Source organism: Artemia franciscana, chromosome 6, assembly GCF_032884065.1.
Source record: "Artemia franciscana chromosome 6, ASM3288406v1, whole genome shotgun sequence".
In the NCBI taxonomy this organism is placed as follows: Eukaryota; Metazoa; Arthropoda; class Branchiopoda; order Anostraca; family Artemiidae; genus Artemia; species Artemia franciscana.
The window spans coordinates 40,067,677-40,093,691 of record NC_088868.1 but is presented as its reverse complement, the minus strand read 5'-3'; the positions used below and the strand labels follow the sequence as shown (position 1 = coordinate 40,093,691).

At 36.3% G+C, this 26,015-nt stretch overlaps 1 protein-coding gene across 1 annotated transcript in view; it reads left to right on the top strand.

The window, feature by feature from the left end:
- Nucleotides 1–26,015, top strand: part of LOC136028425 (lactase/phlorizin hydrolase-like) — a 100,531-nt gene that overhangs the window by 54,473 nt on the left and 20,043 nt on the right. The window contains exons 7-8 of the mRNA XM_065706264.1: nt 9,042–9,268; nt 17,323–17,507. Coding sequence (XP_065562336.1) covers nt 9,042–9,268; nt 17,323–17,507 — 412 coding nt within the window. The remainder of the gene's footprint in view (nt 1–9,041; nt 9,269–17,322; nt 17,508–26,015) is intronic.

Genomic DNA, 26,015 nt, shown 5'->3' with positions numbered 1-26,015 from the left:
TGGTTTTTTATCTTAATTTCTTCTTTTGCCTCTTTTCAGTTTTGCATTTCATTCGGTGGTTTTTAATCTTTAGTTGTTCTTTTTTAGAACAATTTCTTTTTTCCATTAGGTTTTCCTTTGCCTCTTTTTAGTTTTCCGTTTCATTCGTAGGAAATGGGGATTGGCTTTGTTTACCTATTTTTAGTCTTGATCTTAATTCGTCAGTCATAGATCTTTGATATTTAGCTTCATTATTTTCGATGTTGTTTTTGTATTTAAATTTTCAAACATTTCCTCTTTCCCTTTCTATTTTGGTTATAGCGACGAATCTTGATAATTGTTCTGAAAAATGTATAATTCTCTTCCATAAGGACTTCATTTTTTGCTTGACATCTAATATAAATCCTTTTTTATGCACTTCTCATTCAATTAATAAAAAAAACAAGTTTTTCCAACTGAAAGTAAAGAGCAACATTAAAACTTAGAACTGGCAAAAGATACTATGCATATGGAGGGGGTTACGTCTCCACAATACCTCACTCTTTACGCTAAAGTTTTTTTGGTATTTTAAAAAAAAGCTTCTAGTTGTTCCAATTAAACTCCTGAAGCATAGTGTTTCAGAAGTCATTTTAAAGGATTGGGATATAATTCAATCTTTAGCGTAAAGAGCGAGGCGCTATGGAGGAGTAATCCCCTAAAATACGTAATAATTTCTGTTTGTCTTAAGTTTAATGCTGCTCCTTACTTTCAGTTGAAAAAAGTATTTTTTTAAATTTCTGATTGTTCTTTAAATAATGGATGAAAATCTGTCTATTCCTTCAGGGAAAAATACCTCCTCCCCAAGAATTTATTCTCTAGACAATTCAATCCAAGTGGAAATTTGCCCCTGACAATTACACTTAACATCTCCATGTGTAAAATTGAGACGGAAAAGAGAAAGCGAGATGTAAGAAGAATTTTATATAAGAATTCTGACAAATTCTCCCACTGTAAAATTTCCCATAAGAAATTCACCCCCTGGGAACTACCCTCCCCATGGAAAATTATCTCCAGGGAAAATACCAGCAGCATAAGCTCACTCCTCCCAAAAAATATGTACATACTTCCTAATAGCAAATATTATACGTAAGCAATAGGCAAATTTTGTAACATAATGACCAATCCCAAGGGGCCGTGGGAGGATCAAGATATCTCCAAATGTATAGTTATTCGGCTTTTCTACTATTCTTAACAGAATGGCTGTATCAAAAGCTCAATCGGACGATTTTGAGAAAAGGAAGCGTGGGAGGGGGCCTAGTTGCCCTCCATTTTTTTGTCACTTAAAAAGGACACTGGAACTTTTAATTTTCGTTCGTATGATCCCTCTCACAATATTCTAGGACCACTGGGCTGATTTGTTCACCCTTAGAAAAAAACGAAAAAAAAAAACAAACAAACACGTATCTTTGTTGTAGCAGAAAATACAAAATTTCACATTTTTTTCCAGATATGCACTTGAAACTTATACTCAAGAGTTATTTGATATGCTGAGCCTGATGATGCGATATTCATTTAAATTCCATGACTCTTAGGGGGTTTGTCCAAAAATCAGATTAATTTTCTTAGGCTCGTAACCTTTGATGGGTAAGATCAAAATTATTGAAACTTATATACTTGAAACCAGCATAAGGCCCTGATTCTTTTCATATATCTCTTGGTATCAAATACAGTTTTTAGAGCTTCGATTACTATTGATCCGGGTTGTTTTAGTTACTATCGAGTTTCGGTTACTATTGAGCTCCTTATGTACAGTTTGTTACTACCAACTGTTTGATTAGGTGCATAAAAGTATCACAACTTTCAGAAAAGTTATCAATTACACCTTGTTGAGATAAGAATCATACGAGGATTATCTATTTAAATAGTTAACGGGTGAATGGGGTCGATATCCTCTTCAACATTCCCTCCAAACTTTGAAATAGTGAGCACGTGGCACCTAGTTGATTAATCACGTCATTCATGATCACGTTAAGCATGATTTTTGGGCATGTTCTATTTAGGGCAGTGCAGATGTTAGTTAGGAGGGAAATGTTTTAGTGTTAACGATTGAGCTTCACAAAGATCGGAGTGCGACCGTCTAACATTAAAAGGCATTAAAAAAGTAATTTTACAAAAAATTTGGAATTGAATCGACAAGCCAAAAAATTTTGGCTTGTCGATTCATAAATATATTTTTTGAGTACATTGTATATTAATGCATTTCGGTGTTGTGGGTGCCAACAGGCTGATTTTACGTTATAGATGTATAAAAATTGAAAGAATTTAAGTATATCAACTAAAGCAATTTTGAAACTTACAACTTATTGAACTCATAGGATTACGAAGTTTTTCAAAATGTACAATCAGAGGATCCATAGTAAAGCCCAGAAGCTCCTTGTCCTTCATCCTTATCCCCCCCTACCTTCCACCACTCAATTCAAACCAAATAGAAATGTGTTGAAACTTTCAATTCATTTGGGGATTCTCCAAAGATGATGAAAATGATGAAGTGTAAATCTCTGTAAAGCACTAGGAGTATGGTATGACTCTTAAGCCAAATACAATAGGTATATATCAGAAATGGTACTCGACTTTCAAAAGAAATTTATATTTAACAGTCTCTGAGCAGGTTGACTGCACATTTTAGGATGATTTTGCATCATAATCATCAAAAATATAAATACGTTAAGCACGAGTCTCACAAATGGTTGAAAGGTCATACCTAATCCAACAGAAGCAACATATTGAAACTGTCCGAGTGTGTGATCCAAAGTGGAAACCATGGAACCGCGACCTCTTTATTGACTACCCCTTCCACCTTCACATATACCGAATTAACTTTTTTCAAGTATATCAGGTCTTATTCAGTTCAGTTCATGTCTGTTGAGGTTATATTTCGGGATAATATTATCTAGAACTTTGAAATTGGGATTAAAATTGTATTTCGTGCGAGTTTGTACTGATTGCTTATAAGCCTAAGATTCCAATGGTTTTTCAAGTCTGCACTTGGTATCAAATGTTTTTATTTTATTTTGTGCATTTTTCACACAGGTTTTTCTATTTTAAATTTGCTACCTGATACTGCAAAAACGGCATAATCCCTTAAGTATACATCGAACAAACTTAAACTGACTTACATAATTCTACTTAGAGATTTTCATTTTTTACCTTTTAATCCATATTTGCGAAAAAAATTGTTCTTTTGGGCCTCAAGACAACATAAAACGCCATTTGGCCGTCACAAGATTATTTTTAGTAAGGAGCAATGTCAAAACTTGAAACTAACAGAAATTATTATTTATGTTAGGGTTGCTACCCCTTTTTCAATCCTATCCTCTTCACACAACATTTTTTTAGTACTTTGAAAAATCCTGTTATTCTAATTAAACGGTCATTCTAATTAATTGTGTTTCAGGAGCTGTTCGGAAAGAATTGGGACACAAAGTTAAACTTTAGCGTAAAGAGCGAGGCATTGAATATTTACAGAGTAATTTCTGTTCGTTTTAAGTTTTGATGTGTCACCTTACTTGCAGTTCAAAAAACTATTTTTTTCGTTTGATTTTTGATAGTTTTTCCAAGAGGACCCATAAACAAATTGCCTCTCTTCTTAATGGAAAATCCTCCCCATAAAAAGTCATCCATTTCAATTTTTTCGAGCACAAAATCATTAACTTTGGAAATTCCCGCCTCCCGAAATTTCAATCCTCGCTGAAAATTCCCTCCGCAAATTTCCTGTAGATGATTCCACCTGGATAATTCTACACCCTCTCAGGATTTTTTCCCAGACCTAACACCCTCCATCGAAAGTTTCTCCTGTGGAAGACTGCCCCATAGATAACTTCTACCGCAGAAAGTCTCCCTATTAAAAATCATAAAGGTAATTCCAATCCCACTGAAAATCCTCCGGATCATTCCCCCCGGAAATCTCTATATGTAAAATTGAGTTGCAAAAGAGAAAGAAAGACAAATGAAAAAAAAACTCCTTATGGGTATTTTTCCAAATTCCCCCTGTATAAAATTTTCCCTGGAAAATTCCCCCGGGAAACTTCCTTCTGAATGGATCAATTGTTGTAACGTGATGCTGTAGGAAATAGTGTAACCCCAATTGTCACCAGATGGTTTAAAGTTCAATTATTGTTGGTAGAAACGGTGGCCTCTCGTTAACAAAGCCGACTAAAAATAATTAAAAGCAGGTGAATAACCTGTTTAGTATTATAGAGGAAGAATAGGGTTTACTATTGATTATTTTTAATGGTTCTAAAAATACACCAATAATAAATAAGGAGTTACAGGCACGTAACATCAACATTTAATGGATAAATATGAGCTATTCAATCAAGCAATACTATACATGTTACCCTGAATGTCCGAGATTAGTGAATGTTGATAGAGACGTATTGACAAGGGGGCGCACCCCATCATATACGCAATAGTTAATTTTTGTTTTAAGTTTTATTGTCACTCTTTATTTTCAGTTGGAAAAAATTGTTTTTTTATTTAATTTCTGATCGTTTTTCAAATAATGGTGGGATATCCGATGCCCTCTTCATGGACAATTATCCTCCCAAATAAAATTCCTCCATGGAGAGATCCTCCAATTTAATTCTGTCACCCTACCCCCCACCAGAAAAAATCCCCCTGATAAAGTCTGTATGCTTCCCAATAAACAATGCTATGTAAAAAATGGGCAAAGTTCATAACCTGCAACCCTTTCTCGGGGACTGTGGGGGATTAAGTCGTCCTAAAAGACATAGTTAATAGATTTTTTGACTATGTTGAACAACATGACTCTCAAAATTTTGATCCGGTGACTTTAGCAAAAAATGAGCGTTTTAAGGGGCCTAGTTGCCCTCAATTGTTTGTGGTTACTTAAAAGGGCACTATAACTTTTAATTTCCGTTCAATTGAGCCCTCTCATAGAATTCTAGAATCACTGGGTTGATGCGATCACCCCTGGGGAAAAAAAACAAATAAAGACACACCCGTGATCTTTTTTCTGGCAAAAAATGCAAAATTTCTTTTTTTTGCAGATAGGGATTTGAAACCTCTACAGTAGAGTTTTCTGTTATGTTGAATCTGATTTTTTCGATTTTCATTGACATTCTATGACTTTTAGGGGGTGTTTTCCTCTTTTTTCGAAAATAAGGCAAGTTTTTCCAGGTTTGTAACTTTTGATGAGTAAGACTAAACTTGATGAAACTTATATATTTAAAATCGGCATAAAAACTCCACTCTTTTGATGCTCGCTCACTAACACTCACTTGAGTTTCGCTAACTATTGAGCTGGATTGCCCTTTACTTATAGTTCGTTACCACAGCCTGTTTGATACAAAAAATAAATTTTAAAAAAGCAAGTTTTTTTCAACTTAAAGTATGGAACAACATTAAAACTAAAAACAAACAGAAATTATTACGTATATGAGGGGGTTCGCCTCCTAGTCAATACGTCGCTCTTTATACAAAAGTTCAGGTTTTGTTCCGATTCTTTAAAAATGACCCCTGAATCACAAAGGCCATGTAATTAGAATAAATAACTCTTTTGAAAGTACCAGAAAAAGCTTTAGCGTAAACAGCTAGGTATTCACGAAGAGGCGAACCCCTTCACATGTGTAATAATTTCCGTTTGTTTTAATTTTTAATGCTGCTCCTTATTTTCAGTTGAAGTACTTACTTTTTTGAATTTCATTAAGATTGTTTTTCAGAGAGACAGGTTGTGCTTAAATGAAGAATAACACTCGAACTCTAGCGTAAAGAGCGAGGCATTGATTAAGGGGTGAACCCCCCAATCAATATCTTGGCTCTGAAAACTCCGTTTTAACCACAGTTTTTCTATGTTTTGACTCTATGTGTCTTTATCTCAAAAGCATCTTTACTCGCTTGTTTCTAATTTTAATATTTTGTTTTAAAGGACTAATGGGCTATTGTCTTGTTTCAAAGACTCTCGGGCTATCGATTATTTGATATAATTGTCCATTCCAGAATCACCCCCGCAGACAATTCTCCCTCCTCCGAAAAGTGGGTATGTTTCCCACTAACAAATACAATAGGTAAACAGCGGGCAAATTTCATGACTTTCATCCCTTTCCTCACGAGCTCTGGGGGTCAGTAGCATGCTAACTAGACCTTCCAACAATGTTGAGCAAAAAGAAAACCTTAGAATTTTGATTGGATGACTTTGGGGAAGTAAGGCGTGGGAATGGGGCTAGTTAACTTCCAATCTTTTTTGTTACTTAAAACGGATTTTAGACCTTTTATTTCTTTTTGAAAAAACCCTTCATCGATGTTTTATGGGCATCTATTCAATACAACCAATCTTACAAAAAAAGAAAACACCTTTGGGGTTTTTTTTCTGGGAAAAAATATAAAAGTCCAGATTTTTCAGATAGGAGTTTCAAATCTCTATAGTCAGGTTTTCTGATACATTGAATCAGATGGTGTGATTTTCATTAAGAGTCTCGGAATTTCTGGAAGTATTTTCCTCCTTTTTTTCAAAAAACTAGGCGAATTTTTTAGGCCCGTCGCTTTTGATGGGTAACATCAAACTTGATGAGTTCCATGTTTTCGGAGCAGTACAAAAAAAAAAAAAAAAAAAAAAAAAAAGTAAATAAAATAGGTGATTTGATTGCTATCACAATTCTGATTTTTAGTTTCCGTTGCTATTGGGCCGAGTAACAGGGAGGGAGTTGGGAGGAGTAATTCCTCTTTAACAGTCTGTTACCACGAACTGTTTGACGAGTACTTGCACTGATTGACGAAAAAAAAAGTGAGAAACATGCTTTAATACCTTGGGATGAATTTCCTAAATAAGGCACTGTGGACATATATCACAAATGGTGCTAAAGGCTACCCAAGGGTGCTATACAGAAAATATTTATCTAATTAATACTTTTAAAACGTTGAAAGGCAGTTTTTTAAGTAATTCGTTCACATTCCAATAGAATACAAAAGGCTCTCTAGGATATAGGTAATTAGACAGAGGGGGAGGGGCTCTAAAAAATCTCAAACAGGTGTTGATTAGTGTTCTATCCCCAGAAAAGACTGAGTCTTGATCAGATCACAAACAGTTTTTGGAGAGCTTATAACCCCTGAGAATGTGCAGAAGATTCAGGAGACGATGTCTGGCCTAGTGACTTATATCAAACTGGACTCCGCTCACGCCTGAAGGAATTTGTTATCTAAGATGCCTGATATTAAAGTGAAATACCAGAAAGATAATTTTATGACTGTTGCAAAATTCTCCCGCTAGGTACTATCTCCGAAGAGATAATAGCAGTTAACCCCTATGTCAAAGAATCAAAAATATACAGACAGTTCAACTTGTATATGAAGACACATCATCATGCGATAGGACTATCTAGCAAGGTATTTTTGTTGAGTATACCCACCTCAAAGTAACAATGTTAAAAGAAATTCCGAAAATTTGAAATTCCGAAACATCTGGCTTGACACTGCAGAAATGAGCCCTGCCTCCCCCAGTGTGCAGGGCTCCAAGAATCAACAAGTGAAACACCATGTCAATCGAACAGTGTCAAGTGTACCCTCTATACCAACTTAAAGAACGATCACCCAATCTATAGCCTGATCTGCCCAGCTGTCAAGAAAGCCATGAATAAAGTATTCCAACTCCAAAATTGAACAATCTAAAGGTCTTTTGCCAAAACTTATACGGACACAACCCTCTAAATACGGGCTTACTTGGTGAAATTTGCTCCGATCATAATTTAATTTGTGGGCAAGAGCACCTAGTTAACAAAAACAATCTTGCTCTGTTTCAGTCCTTTCGGTGCTAATCGGCTTTCATACATAAAGCCAAACGACAATTTACGCGTCGAAGACCTAGCAGTGGCACTGCTGCTATGGTCAACAACCAGATCCAGATCCGTGCAGCTTCTAAACTTCGGAAGAATTTGATGGACCAGCTAGCTTCTCATTTATCAATTTATATTTCTCAACAAACCAGAATTCTTATGAGAAACGCTGTGTCAAAGCGTGTTGTCGTTTAAGCAGACTTTTGGGAAAAATTGGCAACAGACGCTTTCTAATTTTATAGAAACTTCTAGTGCAACCCCTCCTTACCTGGAAAACTAACACACATTATTCTAGTAGCACTCCCGGATGGGATGAATTTTTGTGCTAAATATATCCCCTTAAGCGGCTCACTTCTGTAAATAAAGTGGCTCAACGAGCAACATGTACCATGTGATAACAAACATACCACACATGGAAAATATAAATGTGGACTCTGATCATACTTGTAGTGACCATTCTCAATGTCTATATCTCAGTGCCCCTATATCTCAGTGTCCCTCAGGTCTATATCTCACTGTCCCTTTTCAGTCTCCAGCCACCCGCACAGCTAACAAACACTTTGTCAAAACCGAGCGGGAAAAAACCAACACGTTGCTTTATCAACACACTTTTGATGAAATCCTGAACAAAATTAAAGGGCCCTATCCGTTACTTGTGCATGGTATCCAAGATCCAGTCACAATAAAAATCTAAATTGTGAGGAAATTTTTCATGCCATAAAAATTGCAAAAAAATGTTAGCCGTCCCCTGTCTTAAGGTCCGTTCTGGTTTTCAAAAACCAGGTGGGTCAAGTTTCCCCTGGCCAAACAAACAAGAAACGTGCTAAAGTGTGGTACTTTAAAAACCTTATTACAAGTGCGAAATACATTTGTGATATCTAAATCGGCTGTAGTTAAAACAGTTCGTAAATTAAAAAGTGGAAACGTGCCTATTGTCAGTGGTATTTTTCCGGATAACCTAAGGCATGGCACGGATCTTTTGTTTGAGCATATCACCTTTCTGTTCCAGATGTGTGCCGAGTGCGGAATTGTCCCCATTTCATCTTGTGCAGGTGTTCACTTTAGTTCACGTCTTTATTCTTATCAATTTATGCTGTTTTTAGGGGGGGGGGATGGCAGTTACATTTTGCGTGAACAACTTCCACCTCAATTTTGTTTTTGAAATAGCTCTTCCTTAATGATAACAGTTAATTCTAGCCAAAACATGTCAGCTTTTGACTTAGATTTTATTTTTAGATTATGAAAGAAAAAATAGCAGAGAAATCCCAGCTTCAAGGCTATGAAAAATCACGTCTCCCTGAATTCACACAGCAAGAAATAATTGAACTTAAAGGAAGTTCCGACTTTTTTGGACACAACTTTTACAGAGGATTTATGGTTGCAGATTTCCAAAGTGACATAGGCTCAATCAGTCAAGATGCAGATAAGGACACTTTCGTCTATGCCGACCCAACCTGGTATACGTAAGTGAAGTGTTGCTTATAATCGTTTCAAAGCTATATTTTCAGCTGCCCTAACCAACATTTGTAGCTAACAGCTTCACTAAAAAAGCGTTTCTGAGAGCTAAAGAAGCTTTTTAGCAAAAATTAAACCCTTTCAGCTCAAAAACCCCATTTTTGAAACAAAATTCCGAGTTGTTAATGAATAAAGGAGATTTGTTTATCGCAGTAGTAGTAAAAGCGATTTACTGAACCAGCTTATAAAACTGATTTATCAAAATGCAACTACTTCCACTACTAGCAACTAATTGTGGTACAAGTCATCCAAGTTCAACACAGCTACGTACGATCCTTCTCCATCCCGATCTATTCAAGACCTTCCTCTTCATGCTCTCCCACAAAGTTCCAATTTCCCACATCATTTGATGATGACCCACTTTTTTTGGGCCCTAGACAGGTGGCCGACAAGGATAATCCTTGGCAATTTTTGATCCTTTATTCACAGGGCTTATTCTAGCCTTTTCATTTTTTCTCTCATTTTAGACATAGAAAGCAGGATTGAATGACATATTTTGTACAGCATACCGTTTGAGATACGGTCAGTCCGGAACACCAAAAAAATACAAAGACAATTTCTCTAGAAAGCATATAATAGATCAACTACAGCTGAGATGTCGTGTACCTGACCCCAGGCGTGACTAAACCCTCGTGTTATTGAACCTTTGAATAACAGATCTCCAATGAAACTGAACCATCGTGTAACTGAAACCTCGTGAAACTGAATCTTCATGCAACCCAATCCCCGTGGAACTGAAGCCCAGTTCAGCTGAACCATCTTTGAGCTTAACCCCAGTTTAACTGAACCTTTGTGCACCTTAAGCCTGGTTTGATTGAGCCTTCATGCAACTGAGCCCCGTAAAACATATCCCTCTTGCCTTTCACCCCTATTTAACTCAGCCTTCAAACAAAACAACATTTGTGTAATTCAATCCTTGTGCAACTCAACTCCAATCGTTTCAACCCCCATTCTACTAACTTTTTATGAAATTCTCCTTCATTAAACTTAATTCCCACTCAAATCAATCCTGGCTTGACCTAAACCTGTCTCACTCATCTCCCATTCAAATCAACCCTCTTCAAATCAAAAATATAAATGCATAATGTGATTCATCCCGTTTTGTCAGGGGAAACAAAAGCTGACTGGAATGAAATAGTGATTATTCGTTGGTTAATTTTTTTATACCCCTTCGATTTCAAAATATTCTCCCTGCCCTCCCTCCATAAAAAAACAAAAAATTATCCTTCTGTTATATATAAGTGAGAATATCCATAGTTTTTCATGCCCAGGGCCCGAACACACTTTAAGATCATGGTTGCAGCTATAGCTGTACCCTAGTACAAAGAGCACCCATAGTAGGAAAAGACTTGAAGACACATTATAATACACTATCTTATAAGAAAAACTTGCCGTTAATGCTCATTCAAGAATCATAGCTAATATTTAGATTAGCAGCAAATGTTTTTTCGGAAAAAAAAATCAGGTAACTTGTAAAAAGAGCTGGAAACACTGATAAGCCCCACCACTTTTTCTTTTTATTTCTTCAGCACCGGTCGGGCACTAGAATACCATAATGAGCTGTATAATGATGTTTCAAACCCAATATTCACATTTACATGCGTTTTGTGATTTCCTCATGACAGTACAATTATAATATGAAGTGTAAAGGATTGAAACCAGAAAAGGTCTGCCACTGAAACCCCCATGATTGAAAATCCTCATACTGGTGTTTAAAATCCCTCCTTGAATACATCCTTGCCCAGTCACTTTTGCAAGCAGAAAGAAAAAAAGTTTTGAAAAAACTAACAAGTGGGTAAAACTAAAACTGACATTGAATCGTCAATGATAGAAGCTATTTATTTTCATAGCGGGGAAAAATTTACTTTCAAGGGGAAAAATTTATTTTATTTAAAAATGTATTTATTATATCAAAATTTTATATAAAATTTATTTATTTTCAAGTGGAAAAATTAAAGCTACTTATTTTCATAGCGGGGAAAAAAAAAATTTTTTTCAATTTATTTTCATATTTATTTTCAAGCGGGGAAAAATTAAGCCCGAACATAATCTCTCTTTCTTTCTCTTTTTTCCAAGCACTAACCGATCATTGAAACATCATAGGGTCACTAAAATTGAAAACCTTCTGAGGTTCTAGGAATTAGTGTTTATTTCTCCAACCCAATAAAAGTGTGCATTAACTGGTGAATGGTTTGATGCTACATAGCACACTTCACCCAGAATTTCCAAATAAAAAGATGCTTGGCTTACTATTGAAACTTGCTTACAAGTACAATAAACACGATCGTCAAAATAGTCTTTTATTTCTTTCTTTTGAGCAGAAATATTTAGCCAATAAAGTGTTAATTTTTTTTCGAATACCTTTTAATTTTTTTTCGAATTCTTTTTTTAACTTTAGTGTATTCCTACATCCTACTAAATTTAACTCCGACCAGAGTAAAATCTATTTCTAATCTTAGAAGTATGGCTCAAAATTAACACCGCTTCCTCCTCCCCATAGACATATTAAAAAAATATTACGATGTTTGTCAAAGTACGGGGAAAAAATTAAATTGAGAATAAAATCCTACTTGAACGAAGTAATTATTAATTTTGTCAGGCACAAAAGATATATGCAAGCATTATGCCAAAAGAGAAGCGATTTCATTGGCTGCCTGTGACAGAAATCGATTGTAATCGCAGCTGTTCCATTTCGTTGTCGTTGGTCCGACTTAATTTAGCTTTCCCAAAGGGTAATATAAGTTCGAAACTCGAAACGAAGCAAGAAGCATAATTTGAGCTTCTAGTCAGTGCTAGTTTCAACTTATTCTTAGGCCTTGGGTCGAGTTTAGTGAAACAAGGTTTAATTTAAATATGGTTAAGTTACATAAGATTTGACTCAAAAGAGCGCTGATTTAAGCGGAGATCAAGTGGAACAACGGTTTAGTTAATTGCGGTTGAGCTGTAGTCAAACGAGGGTTCGCGTATCCGGGGTTGAGTTGCACAGAGCCCAGTTAAATGGGGGTTTAGTTGCAAGAGAGTTCTGTTAAATGGGGTTAATTTGCACGTGGGTCCAGTTTAACGGGGGTTCAGTTCCACGAGCATTCAGTTAAATGGGGTTGAGTCTTATGGAAGCTGAGTTACATTGGTTCAGTTACATCCACATCCCTGCTATACAATGCACAACGTTATTGCAGCGCTATCATACTTTTTGGTGCTTCTGAAATACATTTGAAATGTTTTTTTTTTATTCAAGGCTCCATGGTAATGCCAGCCGAAGGGAGCTCGTCCTGCCTATGACCTACCAAAATATTATCTTGTCCTGCTTATGGAGTATGTGCCCTGCGATGGGAATAACAGCTTTAGCCAAAAACAGGCTATCTGACTAATTGTGTTAGCTCAAACTTCTCTTTCCGCAAAAAGACAATCCTTGTCACTTGACAAATGGACTGTTGAAAAGACCTTGAACTGTCAGGGTACGCTTCATTACTACGAATTTAGCAATAATCAAAGATTCACTTGTGAGTATCTCTAGGTTCGACCAACTAACTTTGATATTTTGTATTAATTATGTAAATACTTGAAGTAATTTTCAAGACATGTTTAGTGTACATACTTGTCGCCGGATCGTAAGGTAAAGACTTAAGACCAGGATCATGGTATAAAATCCGAAAAGTGGTAGTATTGATTTTTGCAAGAGATTTGGCTATTTTGTGACAGCCTGCCTCTTTAAAAATTACATTGACATACCACGAACTGTTTCATAAATCATAAGTTCATTTTAATCATATGGATCATAAGTGCAATAACGTTGTCTTGAGGAAAAGTAATCAAACAGTTCGTGGTAACAAACTGTAAGTAAGGAGCGACTCGGCTCAGTAGTAACTCAAACTCTAAAAAATCAAACTTTGATACCAAGAGATACATCAAAAGGATTGGATTTTTATGCTGATTTTAAATATATAACTTTCTGCCGGTTTAGTATTACTGATCAAAATGTACGATCCTGAGAAAATTTACCCCGTTTTTTAAAAAAAAAAGGAAACACATCCCCTAAATTTCATACAATATTGATGAAAATTGCGCCATCAGATTCAGCGTATCACAGAATTCTACTGTAGGGGTTTCAATCTCCAATCTGCAAAATTTGAAATCCAATCTGCAAAATTATTAAATCCCATGTACTTGTGGAAGATCTTATGTGGGACGTACTAACCAGAGTTTAAAAATGAGATTGCTACAACATCATAATTCTTGTTCATCGTCTTTAAAGCAAAATACCAAACCTGAAGATTTCACGTCGGTCCTCTCGGAGCATATCTTTAACTTTCCAAATCATTCTTTTTTGTTTGAAAATGTTTCTTTGATTTCTAGGGACCAAGGTTTAAAGCAAACTTTCAGGGAAACAATCGAAATTAAAAAAAAATTCTATTCAAGAATAATTCCATAAACAGAGATACACGTGAATTTGGATTGAACTCAATTTATGATAATTTACTGAGGTCAAATAAAGTAAATATCACCTCACCTAAAAGCTATGACCTCTGTCCACGTAATATGTCAGATAATTCTAATGAACCGGAACCGAAAAGGTCAAAGAGATTTGCCTCGGCTGTTGCATTGAAAAAAATAAGAGAAATAAACTATATGTAATTAGTTTATTAGGTATAAATTTTGTTTATTTTTATTCATGTCTTTTAGTTTTACTGCTGATGATGAACATATGTGTTCGAAATATCCAGTTAAATAATTTTATATCTATTCACTGTCAATAAAAAGGTATCATCCCTATTTTGAACTGTTTTACTTTCGTCTTGGAATGATATATTTTTAACCAGAAGAAAAATCACGGATGCGCATTTATTTGTTTTTTGTTTTCTTGTTTTTTTTTTACCAGGGGTGATTTCATCGACTTAGTGGTCCCATAATGTCGGGAGAGGGCTCAATCGAACGGAGTTGAAAAATTATAGTGCTCTTTTAAATAAAACAAAAATTGAAGAGCAACTAGGCCCCCTCACACGTTTTTTTCCCGATGTCACCGGATCAAAAATCTTGAGATAACCATTTTGTTCAGCATAGTGGAAAAATATGATAGCTATTTTTTTGAGTGTGACTTATTCCCCCACAGTCCCCAGGAGAAGGACTGTAAGTTATGAACTTTACCCCTAGTTTACATATAGTATTAGCTATTGAGAAGTCTAGAGACATTTTCAGTGGGCAGTTTTTTTGGTGGATGGGGGGAGTCGGGGGCATAAGGTCACGTTGGAGGATATTTCCATGGAGGAGTTTTTAATGGGGGAAGAAATTTTCCAGTATTATTTAAAAAACCATTAGAAATTAAACAGCCTTTGTGATTCAGCGGTTAAGGAATTGGATCAAAATTCCAACTTTAGCGTAAAGAGCGAGGTATTGACGAAGGGGTGAACTCCCTCACATTAAGAATGTGAGGGGTTTTCTCCCTCATAAATACCTCGTTCTTTACGCTAAAGTTTGAATTCTATTAAATACTGGCAAATATAAATAATAATTTGTTTGTGTTATTTTCCGGTCAATCTAAGCATTTAATTTCATCTTAAGCAACCTCATAAGTGTGATTTTTATCAAGGAGGCACACTCGTGCCTCTTTAAAGAGGCAAACCACGACAATGTTAAGCGATCTTCGATTCCAGTGGTTGCAGAGGGATGGGGAGGGAAGTATTTCGTAGCCCGAGCTCCAACTAAGAAACCTGCCAAATTTCATCCCCCTCCGACTTTTCCTTCATGGGGAAAATCTGGCCGAAAGTTCCGACCCCCCAACCCCAGCCCCCCTTTAACGTTGTCTGATCGGGCTGACATTCACAAGTTAAGGTCCCCTAGGGCCCAGGAGCTTATCCACGAAATTTCAGCTCGATCCGATAACTCCTCCCCTGTTTTCCAGAAACCACGCATAGCCACTTAATGTTCATGTTCTCCTTTTGTTTTTTTTCTGCCACGCCTACAGGTCACAGCCGACATCGGATCTGTGTGTACGAAGACTCATTCGACGCGGAGTTCTCCGAGTAATTTTCCTGGAAAGTTTCGTCGGAAAATCTTAACCCCCCGATTTTCTAGCTTAGAAAAAACCATTTCCCCATAAGAGCCGACTTCAAACATGTCCGGTTAGCTCAGTCGGTAGAGCGTGGGACTTTTAATCCTAAGGTCAAGGGTTTCAAGTCCCTTATCGGGTGGTTTTTTTCACAAAATATGAAAAAAACTTCGTTTTCTTAAAGAGTTAAAGAGGCTGCGTCCCAAAGTCGAACCTTAAAACGTACAGGAATTAGGAGAAGCAGTCCTAATTCCTGTACGAGGAGTACAGGAATTATTAAATTACATCCACCATGGATTGTAGAAAAATGTACAGAAATAACATGAAAAAAACTTCGTTTTCTTAGAGAGTTAAAGAGGCTGCATCCCAAAGTCAAACCTTAAAACGTACAGGAATTAGGAGAGGCAGTTGGGGGCTACCGCCCCCAAAACCCCCCACTTTTAAAGACTCTTTTCTACAGGTTATTTGTTGAGGGGGGCTGCCGCCCCCCTAACCCCCGCTCTTGGCTTCGGAAACGCCCTCTTTTAATTAACAAAAAATTGAAATGAATGAATAATGAAATAACTTCGAAAAATGTTAAACACAAGAGGACAGGAGAACCATTGCGCCGAAACTAGTAATTAGTAACAATGAAGTCCCCCCACAACAAAAAACCTGTACAAAAGAGTCTTTAAAAGCGGGGGGTTTGGGGGGGGCAGCCCCCCATCTGCCTTTCCTAATTCCTGTACGTATTAAGGTTCAACTTTGGGACGTAGTCTCTTTAACTCTTTAAGAAAACGAAGTTTTTTTCATATTATTTAATAATAAACCAAAGATATTTTATGTTTTCGGCTTTTGGTTATTATTAAATAAGAAAAACAAGTTTTATCCAACTTAAGTAAGGAACAGCATTAAAACTTAAAACGAACATAAATTATCACGTATCTGAGGGGGTTAAAGATCTTTTCTTTCCTTTATTCAATCATTTCAGAAATATAAGAATTGCTCAACTTGCGACTTTAATTTTAATAAAAACAGTTTTTACCTCTTTGGCCGTTCTGTTACTATGAATTATAAAATTAGTTCTGCAAATATCGCCAATTTTTGTTACCTGAGAGAATCTTTCCATGAAGAGATTTCTTGCGAGGGAAAAGAATTTTCCATAGAGGGGGAGCTGAATTTTCCAATATTACTTAAAAAAGAACAACGATTGAACAAAAAACCAGTTTTTTCGATTGAAAACAAGAAGTAACATTACAACTTAAAAAGAACAGCAAATTTTACGTATATGAGGGGGGCTGACTCCTCGATAGCTCGCTCTTGCGCTAAAGTTTGTTTTTTAACGTTTAAAAGAGGTTATTATTCTAATTAAACAGCCTATGTAAGTCTTGAGCCATTCTTAAATAACTGGAACAACAATCAAACTTAGGTTATTATAAAGTTACTAGTAGTTAATAACAGTAAAATTAATAGTTAAGAAAATAGTAAATAGTTAAGAAAAGTTCAATAGTTCATAGTTAAGAAAAGTAAAATTAATATGCAAATCTAGTTTTCATGTACAGTGAACAAAATACAAAACCAGCATTAACTCAAAAATGTTCAAAAACTAAATAAAAAACAATATTTTTTAACTAAAGGTAAGAATGGACATTAGAACTTAAAACAAACAGAAATTATTCCATATATGAAAGGGGCTGTCCCTTCCTCTACGCCCCGCTCTTTACGCTAAAGTTTGACTCTTTCTCACAGCTCCAATTTTTAAAATAATAAAAGACATTAGTATAAAGAGCGGGGTGTTGAGGAGGGGACAGCACTTTTCATATGCGTAATAAGTTCTGTTCTTTTTAAATTTTAAAGTCGCTTCTTTCTTTCAGTTAAAAATAACCTCGTTTTTTTTGTTTCATAGTATATATTAGAGTATTTCAATATTTTCAAAGAAGGGTTTTAATCTTGTTAATTTTGCGTATTTGATCCTTTCAGGACCGGATCATCTTGGTTGAATGTCACCCCTTTTGCAATGAGGAGCATTTTAAACTGGATTAAAACCACATACAATAATCCTAAAATCTACATAACAGAAAACGGTGTTAGTGATAAAGCTGGAAATTTGGATGATTTTGGGCGAGTATACTGGTACAAACACTACATCAATAATGTACTTAAAGGTGAGAAGCACTCAAAAATTTTTTGATTTATTGCAAATTTTAAAAAATTTGAACACCAGGTTTAGTTTCAAACGATAAGTACGAAAATATAAGTAGTATCAACTTTTTTAAAACTTTTTTTTAAACTTCTTTTATAGGATATGCTTAACCCCGTTGAATTTCATATTTTATTTAGGGTTAGAACACTTTTGATTTAGTTAAACAATTGCCCTTTTTAAAATTATGCTAAAAAAAATTATTGCCTAGATTAAAAGTCTAGACACAAATAGCAATACTATAATTTCTTGGAAACCGATTTTATTTCTTGCCTGGTTTGTTGAGCATTTCCTTTATGATAAACTAGATTACCAATTTTCTGTACTACATAATGTATGTTGATAAATTTACTACTATATTGGTATTAGTTACCCAATCACTGGCCGTTATGGCCGTATCTAGGATTTTCATTCAGAGAGGATAATTTTTTCAGGAGGGATAGAAAGAAATTTAAAAACACATCCAAAATTTGTTTATAAACATTTTTGTTTTGCTTTTACGAGTCAGATAATTTTTTTTTGGAGAGGGGGATCAAACTCCCTACTCCCTGGATACGACTTTTCTGACACCCAAAAATTGATTTCGGCTTGGAAAAAGCATGATAAACTATATTTTGTATAGTATAATGTAAAAAGTTATATAGTATAGTATACAACTTTGTATGATATATAAATTTGTGTAGTATAAAGTCAATTAAAATTCTAAAAGTAGTGATTACACATAGGAGAAAATAAAATTTAAAATTTCAAAAGTAAAGAAGTAGAAAACTAAACACAAAACCCTTTACCGATAGTACTGGGTTTCTAACAATATTCTTTTTTAAATGTTTTTTGAACTAAAAAGTAGATTGTCATTATTATAGTGTGAAATGTTAAGATAAAACATTAAAATGCTCCGAGTAATTCACCAACATTTATTTTTGTGAATCAAATTTACTGTTTCTTGTTTTTTGGACTGAGATGGCAATTTTTAAATCTTATGACCGAAGAAAATGTCCATCATGTGAGCAGTGTAGGAGTACGGATATGGTGGGACTTAAATTAATGCAGTTCTAAACATGAAACTAATTCTTTTGCGAGAGATTGAATAACCAGATTTTTACAACAGTTTCATAAAAGTCAGAGGCTAAAGTTGCTCCGTGGAAGTTAAAGTGTTAAACAAAACAGAATATATTTCCAAATTCGTGTTAGATTGCTAACAATCGTGTATTTAAAACTTTGAATTTTGGGGGGTGGCTTATAGAGCTTGTCTTTACTTGGAGAAACTCGGGAAATCTCTAAAAAATATACTTTATGGTAAACTAGTATGCCAATCACTGCTGCCAGTTCAGTAGTTAACACCGGAAAGAACGACAAATTAGTGCCAGTGCCCTGCAAAACTAATCGATTTAACAGTTCATTCGTGCGATTTTTTTTTACCAGGGCCAACGAATTGTTTTTACCAGTTATCGATAATCTTCTTAAGCTGTTTCGTGCCACATTTTTTGTGACATTTTTTTCACGGTTTCCACTATCTTGGAAAGCTGTCCAGGCTAGTATATCTAGGCCCTAAATAAAAAAAAAAAAATCAAAATAGATCCTAAAACTAAATTATAGAGTGAGAAAGTATTTTAGGCTTTCCACTTCTGGATTTTCCTATTTATTCGATTTCTAGTATTGCTTCTAAAGTGTTGCCACACATTAGATAGCGTTGATAGTATTGTTTGTCGGATTCCGCGAGAAAGAGCATTTTCATCAACAGTTCAACACAATTCAACTCTTGTTTAAATCATAGGAGATATTAAGATGTTAAAATAGCTTTTTGCTTTCTAAGGTGTACCTACACTGTGATATGTAGCTGGGCATTGGAAACTTGACCTGGTTCCACAGTTTGAATCAGCCAATCTTGCGTTACTGTAAAATATCGTCGGCCAGATTTTTTTTTTTTTTTACCTTTGCAAGGAAAAAGTAATAAATACATTCTCTTACTTTTTGCTACCATTCCTACCCGTTTAAGAAAACCCTCTTTTATTTCTTTTATTGTTAACCCCCGTTGTATAACATTTAGGACTACACAAAAGTCAGAAGAATAAAGAAACATTGAGAGGTATTGGGAAGAAGACGAAACAAAAGGGCTTAAAAAGTTTCTGCTAAAAACAAAATCATTTAGCTGTAGAACTTTTTCTTATATTTCGAGGAAATAGTACATTTATCTTTCCATAAATTCTTAAATCGATTTAAAATTCATGTTTATTTATAGTGATTTCTAGTTAGCAAATCATCGAGAACCTCCACCACCACTCTTAAAATCAGAAACTGAGGCAGCGATAAGATCCTGAAAAGAGGGAAGGCCCCAGGCCGGACGGTATCACTGCTGAACTAATTAACATTGACTCAGAGGACGTCGTCAAATTATACCACAAAATTGTGTCAGCCGCATGGTCAACGGGCCACGTCCCACAGCTATGGTGCAAGGCAGCAGTGGTCCCAATCCACAAAAAAGGCTCAAGAAGAGAGTGTGAGAACTACCGCCCGATCAGCTTGACCAGTCATCAAACTAGAATACTGACCAAAACTCTCCGACGTAGAATCCAAGCAATTACAGCCTCCGTTCTGGGTGAATACCAAGCTGGCTTCCGACCTGGACGATCGACCATTGACCAAATCTTCACCGTTCGCCAGCTCTTGGAACGCTTTGTCGAGTTCAACAGAGACCTATATCATCTCTCTATTGACTTTCGGCAAGCCTTCGATTTAATCTGGAGGAACGGTATGTGGCACATCCTAAGACATTACGGTATCCCCGACCAAATCGTCACGATTATTGAAAATATGTACAGACAATCCAGAAGCCGGATACTCACCACTGATGGACTCTCTGATGAATTCTCAACATCCTCGGGAGATTTACAAGGATGTATTCTGTCGCCCCACCTGTTCAACCTGTTTCTTCATGCCATACTGTCACTAATACCAGAAGAAAATGGAGCCAAAATAGGTGGATTCCTAGTAAACAAGCTCGTCTATGCTGACGACATCGACCAGCTCTCTACAACGGCCGCTGATCTTCAAAGACAAGCAGACTGTCTCAACAAAGCCACAAAACCTTTTGGCATGCAAATTAACGCCAAAAAACGAAAGTTATGGTCATGTCACGCCAAAAACAAGCAGATACTCCTTCCATAATGATTGACGGCCAACCAGTTGAAACGGCCGACCAATTCGTCTACCTAGGCAGTCTCCTCACAGCGGACAATTATCATACCTCTGACATCAAACGCCGCCTAGCTCTTGCTAGCTCCAGTTTTAAAAGGCTCACAGATATCTGGAAATGGCGAAACCTGTCGAACCAGCTGAAAGTTCAACTTTTCAACAACCTGATTGTGCCAATTGCTATATATGGGTGTAAGACCTGGACCTTGAAGATCAAAAATCAGCGTAACCTACTTGCATTCGAGATGAGATGTCTCCGTCACATCGCAAGAATCACCTACACTGAACATGTGACCAATGAGGAGGTGTGAAGACGGCTGAAGTCCCTCGACACAATCCTAAATAAAATAAAACGACAACAACTGCGATGGCTCGGGCATGTCAAGAGAATGGACCACGACCGTCTACCGAAAATCTCCCTCGAAGGAACCATAGACGGATCTCGACCACGAGGAAGACCTAGCAAGAGATAGAGTGAAAACTTTGACCGAAAGCGCATCGTTGAGTTGACTCAAACTGCACACGATAGAACAACGTACCGAGCCCTAGTTCATGTCTTGTCAAAAGAAGTGGGCCCAAAACGTCCCACGAGGATGGACTTGAGTAAGTAAGGAAGTAAGTTAGCAAAATGAAATTTATAGAAGCCTAAATGTAGAGCACAATAGTAATATTCTTCAAATTAATTCTGAGTCCTATTTAGCGAAATTTTAACGTTCTTTATTCTGTGTAAATGGACATGTATATATGAATATTTAATTCTAGACAATTTTCAGAGATCCCATGTGTCTTTTCGAGAAAACCAGAGAATCCCAAAAAATTAGGGGCTATTGAAAACAATACCATTTCAATAACGAATGTATCGATTACTGACACCCTGAAAGACAGTTTTCTCCAGTGGAAATATGGTAAAACATAAAATAGTTTTATGCAAAACATAAACATATAAAAAACATGTCTATATCTATTAAAGATAGTTAAATATAAGCATACAGACAGTTTATAGAAGGTAAAGTAAGAAAATCAGCTACTACTACAACCCACCACGGCACCAAGAGGCCTGAGGCCGACAAAGCTACGCACGCTCCTCCTCCATCCCAATCTATTCAAAGCCTCCCTCTTTACACCATCCCAGGAAGTTCCCATTTTCTTAAAATTTTCTTTATGACATCCTCCTACTCCAGACGAGGACGACATGCTTTATGTTTAGCCCTAGATGGTTGGCCGAAAAGGAAAATATTCAGCAATCTGTCATACTTCATCTGCAGAACCTACCAAAGCCATCTCAGCCTTTCTTTCATTATAGTCCTAGAACGTGGGATTAAACCACATTTTCCGTATAGCTTACTGTTTGAAATACGGTAAGTCAGCCGGGTTCCCAGCACAATTCGTAGGCAATTTCCCAGAAAACATATTGTAATTTTCATTCACTTTTCGGTGCAGCCATGCTCAAAAGCTGTATTTGACCACTGTTATCCCTGAACCTTACAATATTCTAATCTTGGTTTGCAGGTTTATCTTTCTATCCTTCCAAATTATTTTTAACTATGAAAAACCCCCTGAGCTTAGGCTATTCTACTTATAACATCTTCATTACTCCCACCGTCTTTGCTAATAATTCTATCAAGGTAAGTGAATTTGATTCCGTGATCTCCCATTGCCTTCCATGTGCTTCTTAAGACAAAATCCATTGAAATAATCCGTATAAAGGGGATAGAACACAACCTTGCTTAACTCCTGATTTAATACAAAACCAGCTAGTAACCTCATTTCCTACCTTAACCGTTGCAGTGCTATTATCGTACATAGCACATTTCACTTTAATATGTTTGTCAGGTATACCATACAAGGAAAAGACTTTTGGTAAAGATGTTCTATCAACAGAATCGAACACTTGCTCATTATCTATAAAACTGAGGACCAAAGGTGAAAACTCAGGCACTTCTCAATTTTTAACCTAAGAATGAAAATTCGGTCAACACATCCTCTACCTTTTCCTAAAATTACACTGTTCTTCTCTTAAAACTTTGTCTACAGCATCCCTCAGTCTAAAAAGTATCATATTGCTACATAATTTGCTACCTACAGAGACCTGAATAATACCTCAAAAATTACCACACTCACTCTTATCACCTTTCTTATACAGTTGTTTAATGAACGTTTTTGTACAATAGTTAGGTACTTCCCTTTTCAAAAATCTTATTCATAATCTTAAGTAACTTATTTCTAACCTCAGGGCCACCATATTTAAGAAAATCGTTTGCTACACTATCAGCACCTGAAGCCTTAATATTTTTTAAATCTTTTAGAACTTTTGCTTATTCTTTCTTATAAGACAAATCGTCCTTCACGCCCAAGGTATAATAAGCTTTTTCATTTTCCTCGATATCTTTTTTTGCAACTGTATCTCAGTTTAGAATATTTTCGAAATGTTCGGCCCATCTCTCTTTAACTCGTTTGTTGTCATTAATTGCGGCCCAGTTCCTATCTTTAACTGGGACAAGTACGGATTGACTGCTCCTTCTCAATTTGTTAACATTCCAAGTAAATTACTATTATGGCTAGCTGCATCATCCAAATCCTTGGCAATCTTATCCATGGCCTAGACTTAACGTCTCCTTAGTTCATATTTTAAAGCTTTCTCCATTTTCTTTACATTTCTTTTATTTTCATATGATCTGTCACTCAGATAATTCTTGAACAAGCCCTTCTCCCCCCTATTAAACAAAAAGCTTTTTCACTAATATTCCTAGCTGCAGTCCTAAATTTTCTCCGTGTGACACCATCACCAGCCTCACAAATTGTTTTTCTAAAATTATTCCAGCCATCTTCCACATTGTCAAATTTTAAACCCTCAAGTTAATTATTCAACTGTTCCTGGAAAATTTATCTTAAATTCTTATCCTGGAGTCTACCAACATCATAACTTCCCAGGAGGTTGTTACCCTTCTGAGATTTCAGCTTTAAACTAACTCTAGACACTGCTACATCACAATCTTTACTTTTAACATCAATAACTGCAATCATAACCCCCCCCCCCACAGCTATACCTGTGGCACATTAAAAAACCCCACAGTTAGCGTATTTGATGGTTTGCGCCAAGCACACCTGATCACGGATACTATTATTTCCTGCATACTTGCTGCATTTCATTGGGCACATGCTAAGTGATCAAAACCTTGGCAGTTATAGCACTGTTTAGGTTTTTCAATGGGTAACTCGAACTCGAGGTAACAGGTAACTCGGTAACTCGAAACAAACAGTACTCCATTTTGAACCGTACTTAATTGCCAGGTCTGAATTTAATGACTTTAGCGCAAAGTTTCAGTGAACTAAGTATCGCTACGACACCTGCGGAATCTTCATATGACATATGCACAAGCCTATCCCTGCGAGCCGTAATGTGTTTTACCTTGTTCACACACCCGAGCTTTTGAATAAATTCACGTTGTTTCGTAGGATTCTGCACGTTTAATCCTTCGGGAATGTTCATCAATACTAGAGGGATAGTTTAGGGCTGACGAGTTGGCACTGAGGGCTACTGAGTTCGGGGTTTGGGCTGTAGTTTCCTGTTTTTCCACCAGAAAGTTCAACATTTTTACGCAATCATTAAGGCACGAAGCTACGATCGTACTTGGGTTGTTAGGAATGGAAGGTATATCAGATGGGTGTACAATAACGAAAAGCGGCAATTGGATACCACGCTCTACCCGGCTACTGATCCAATCGAAAAAATCGCTAAAAAAATAGCAACAGGATGCGTACCTCGGCGTTTATCAAGGACGTCAAGGTCCAAAGCAGTTTTGCACACTTCTATCACCTGTTGATCGCCTTTTTCCCAAAAAACTTTGCAGCTATTTTTACCACTGTTTCTTTGTCCTTCGCTATTTTTCACTGTAAAAAGTTCAGCGCAGGGCACACGTAAGTAGAATCCATCATTGCGTAACCAAATAACTTTAAACTCTGATCCCGTAACGAAGATCCTGCAGCAAATAGAATCTGTGGGAAGTGCGTTTACTCGAATCACCTATCCCCAGCAATTTAAGGGTTTAGAAAATCAAGCTGGTACTACGGCACTTGAAGTTCGCTATCGCTCCCTTCTGCACAGTCTATCTCTGACAATAAAAGAAAAACGACTTGGCATACCAAAATTGAATCCGAATTAAATGGATTAACTAAACATTCAAGATATAAATAAATATTCTGAACTAGGACAACAAACCAAAGAACATATAATTTGCATTAAAAGTTCTTTAAATTGTCACTTAGTTAAAGTCCAGAGAATATTATTCGATCGGTTATGTATTGGTGACGTCACACAGTAAATTATATAGATCAGGACCTATAATCCTTTGCCAAAGATAATGGAATCTGACACACTAGGATTAAATCCATTTAAAAAGCTTATTGTCTTGTTAAAGGTATATCCAATTTAGTACGGGTGTTTTCACTTTGAACTCTGAATCAATAATAGTATTGAATGAGTAAGGAGCGACCCGGCTCAATAGTAACCAAAACTCTTAAAACGGAATTTTGATACCAATAGTTACATCAAAAGAATTGAATTTTAATGCTAATTTCAAATATATAAATTTCATCAAGTTTAGTCCTACCCATCAGAAGTTATGAGCCTGAGAAAATTTGTGTTATTTTAGAAAATAGGGGGGAAAACCCCCTAAAGGTCATAGTATCTTAACGAAAATCACACCATCAGATTTAGCGTATCAGAGAACCCTACTGTACAAGTTTCAAGCTCCTATCTGCAAAAATGTGGAATTTTGTATTTTTTGCCAGAAGACAAATCACGGATGCGTGTTTATTTGTTTGTTTTTTTGTTTGTTTTTTTTTCCAGGGGTGATGGTATTGACCCATTAGTCCTAAAATTTTGCGAGAGGGCTCATTCAAATGGAAATGAAAAGTTCTGGTGCCCTTTCTAAGTGACCAAAAACTTGGAGGGCACCTAGGCCCCCTCCCACGCTCATCGTTTTTCCAAAGTCGTCAATCAAAATTCAGAGATAGTCATTTTATTCAAAATAGTCGAAAAACCTTATAACTAGGTCTTTGGGGACGACTTTCTCCCCCACACTTCCCGTGTGAGGGGCTGCAAGTTACAAATTTTGACCAGTGTTTGCATATAGTTATGGTTTTTGGGGAGTGTACAGACGTTTTCAGGTTGATTTTTCGGTTGGGAGGAGGGTTGAGAAGAGGGTGTTATGTGGGGGATACTTTCCATGGAGGAATTTGTCATAGGGGAAGAAGATTTCCATAAAGGAGGCGCAGCATT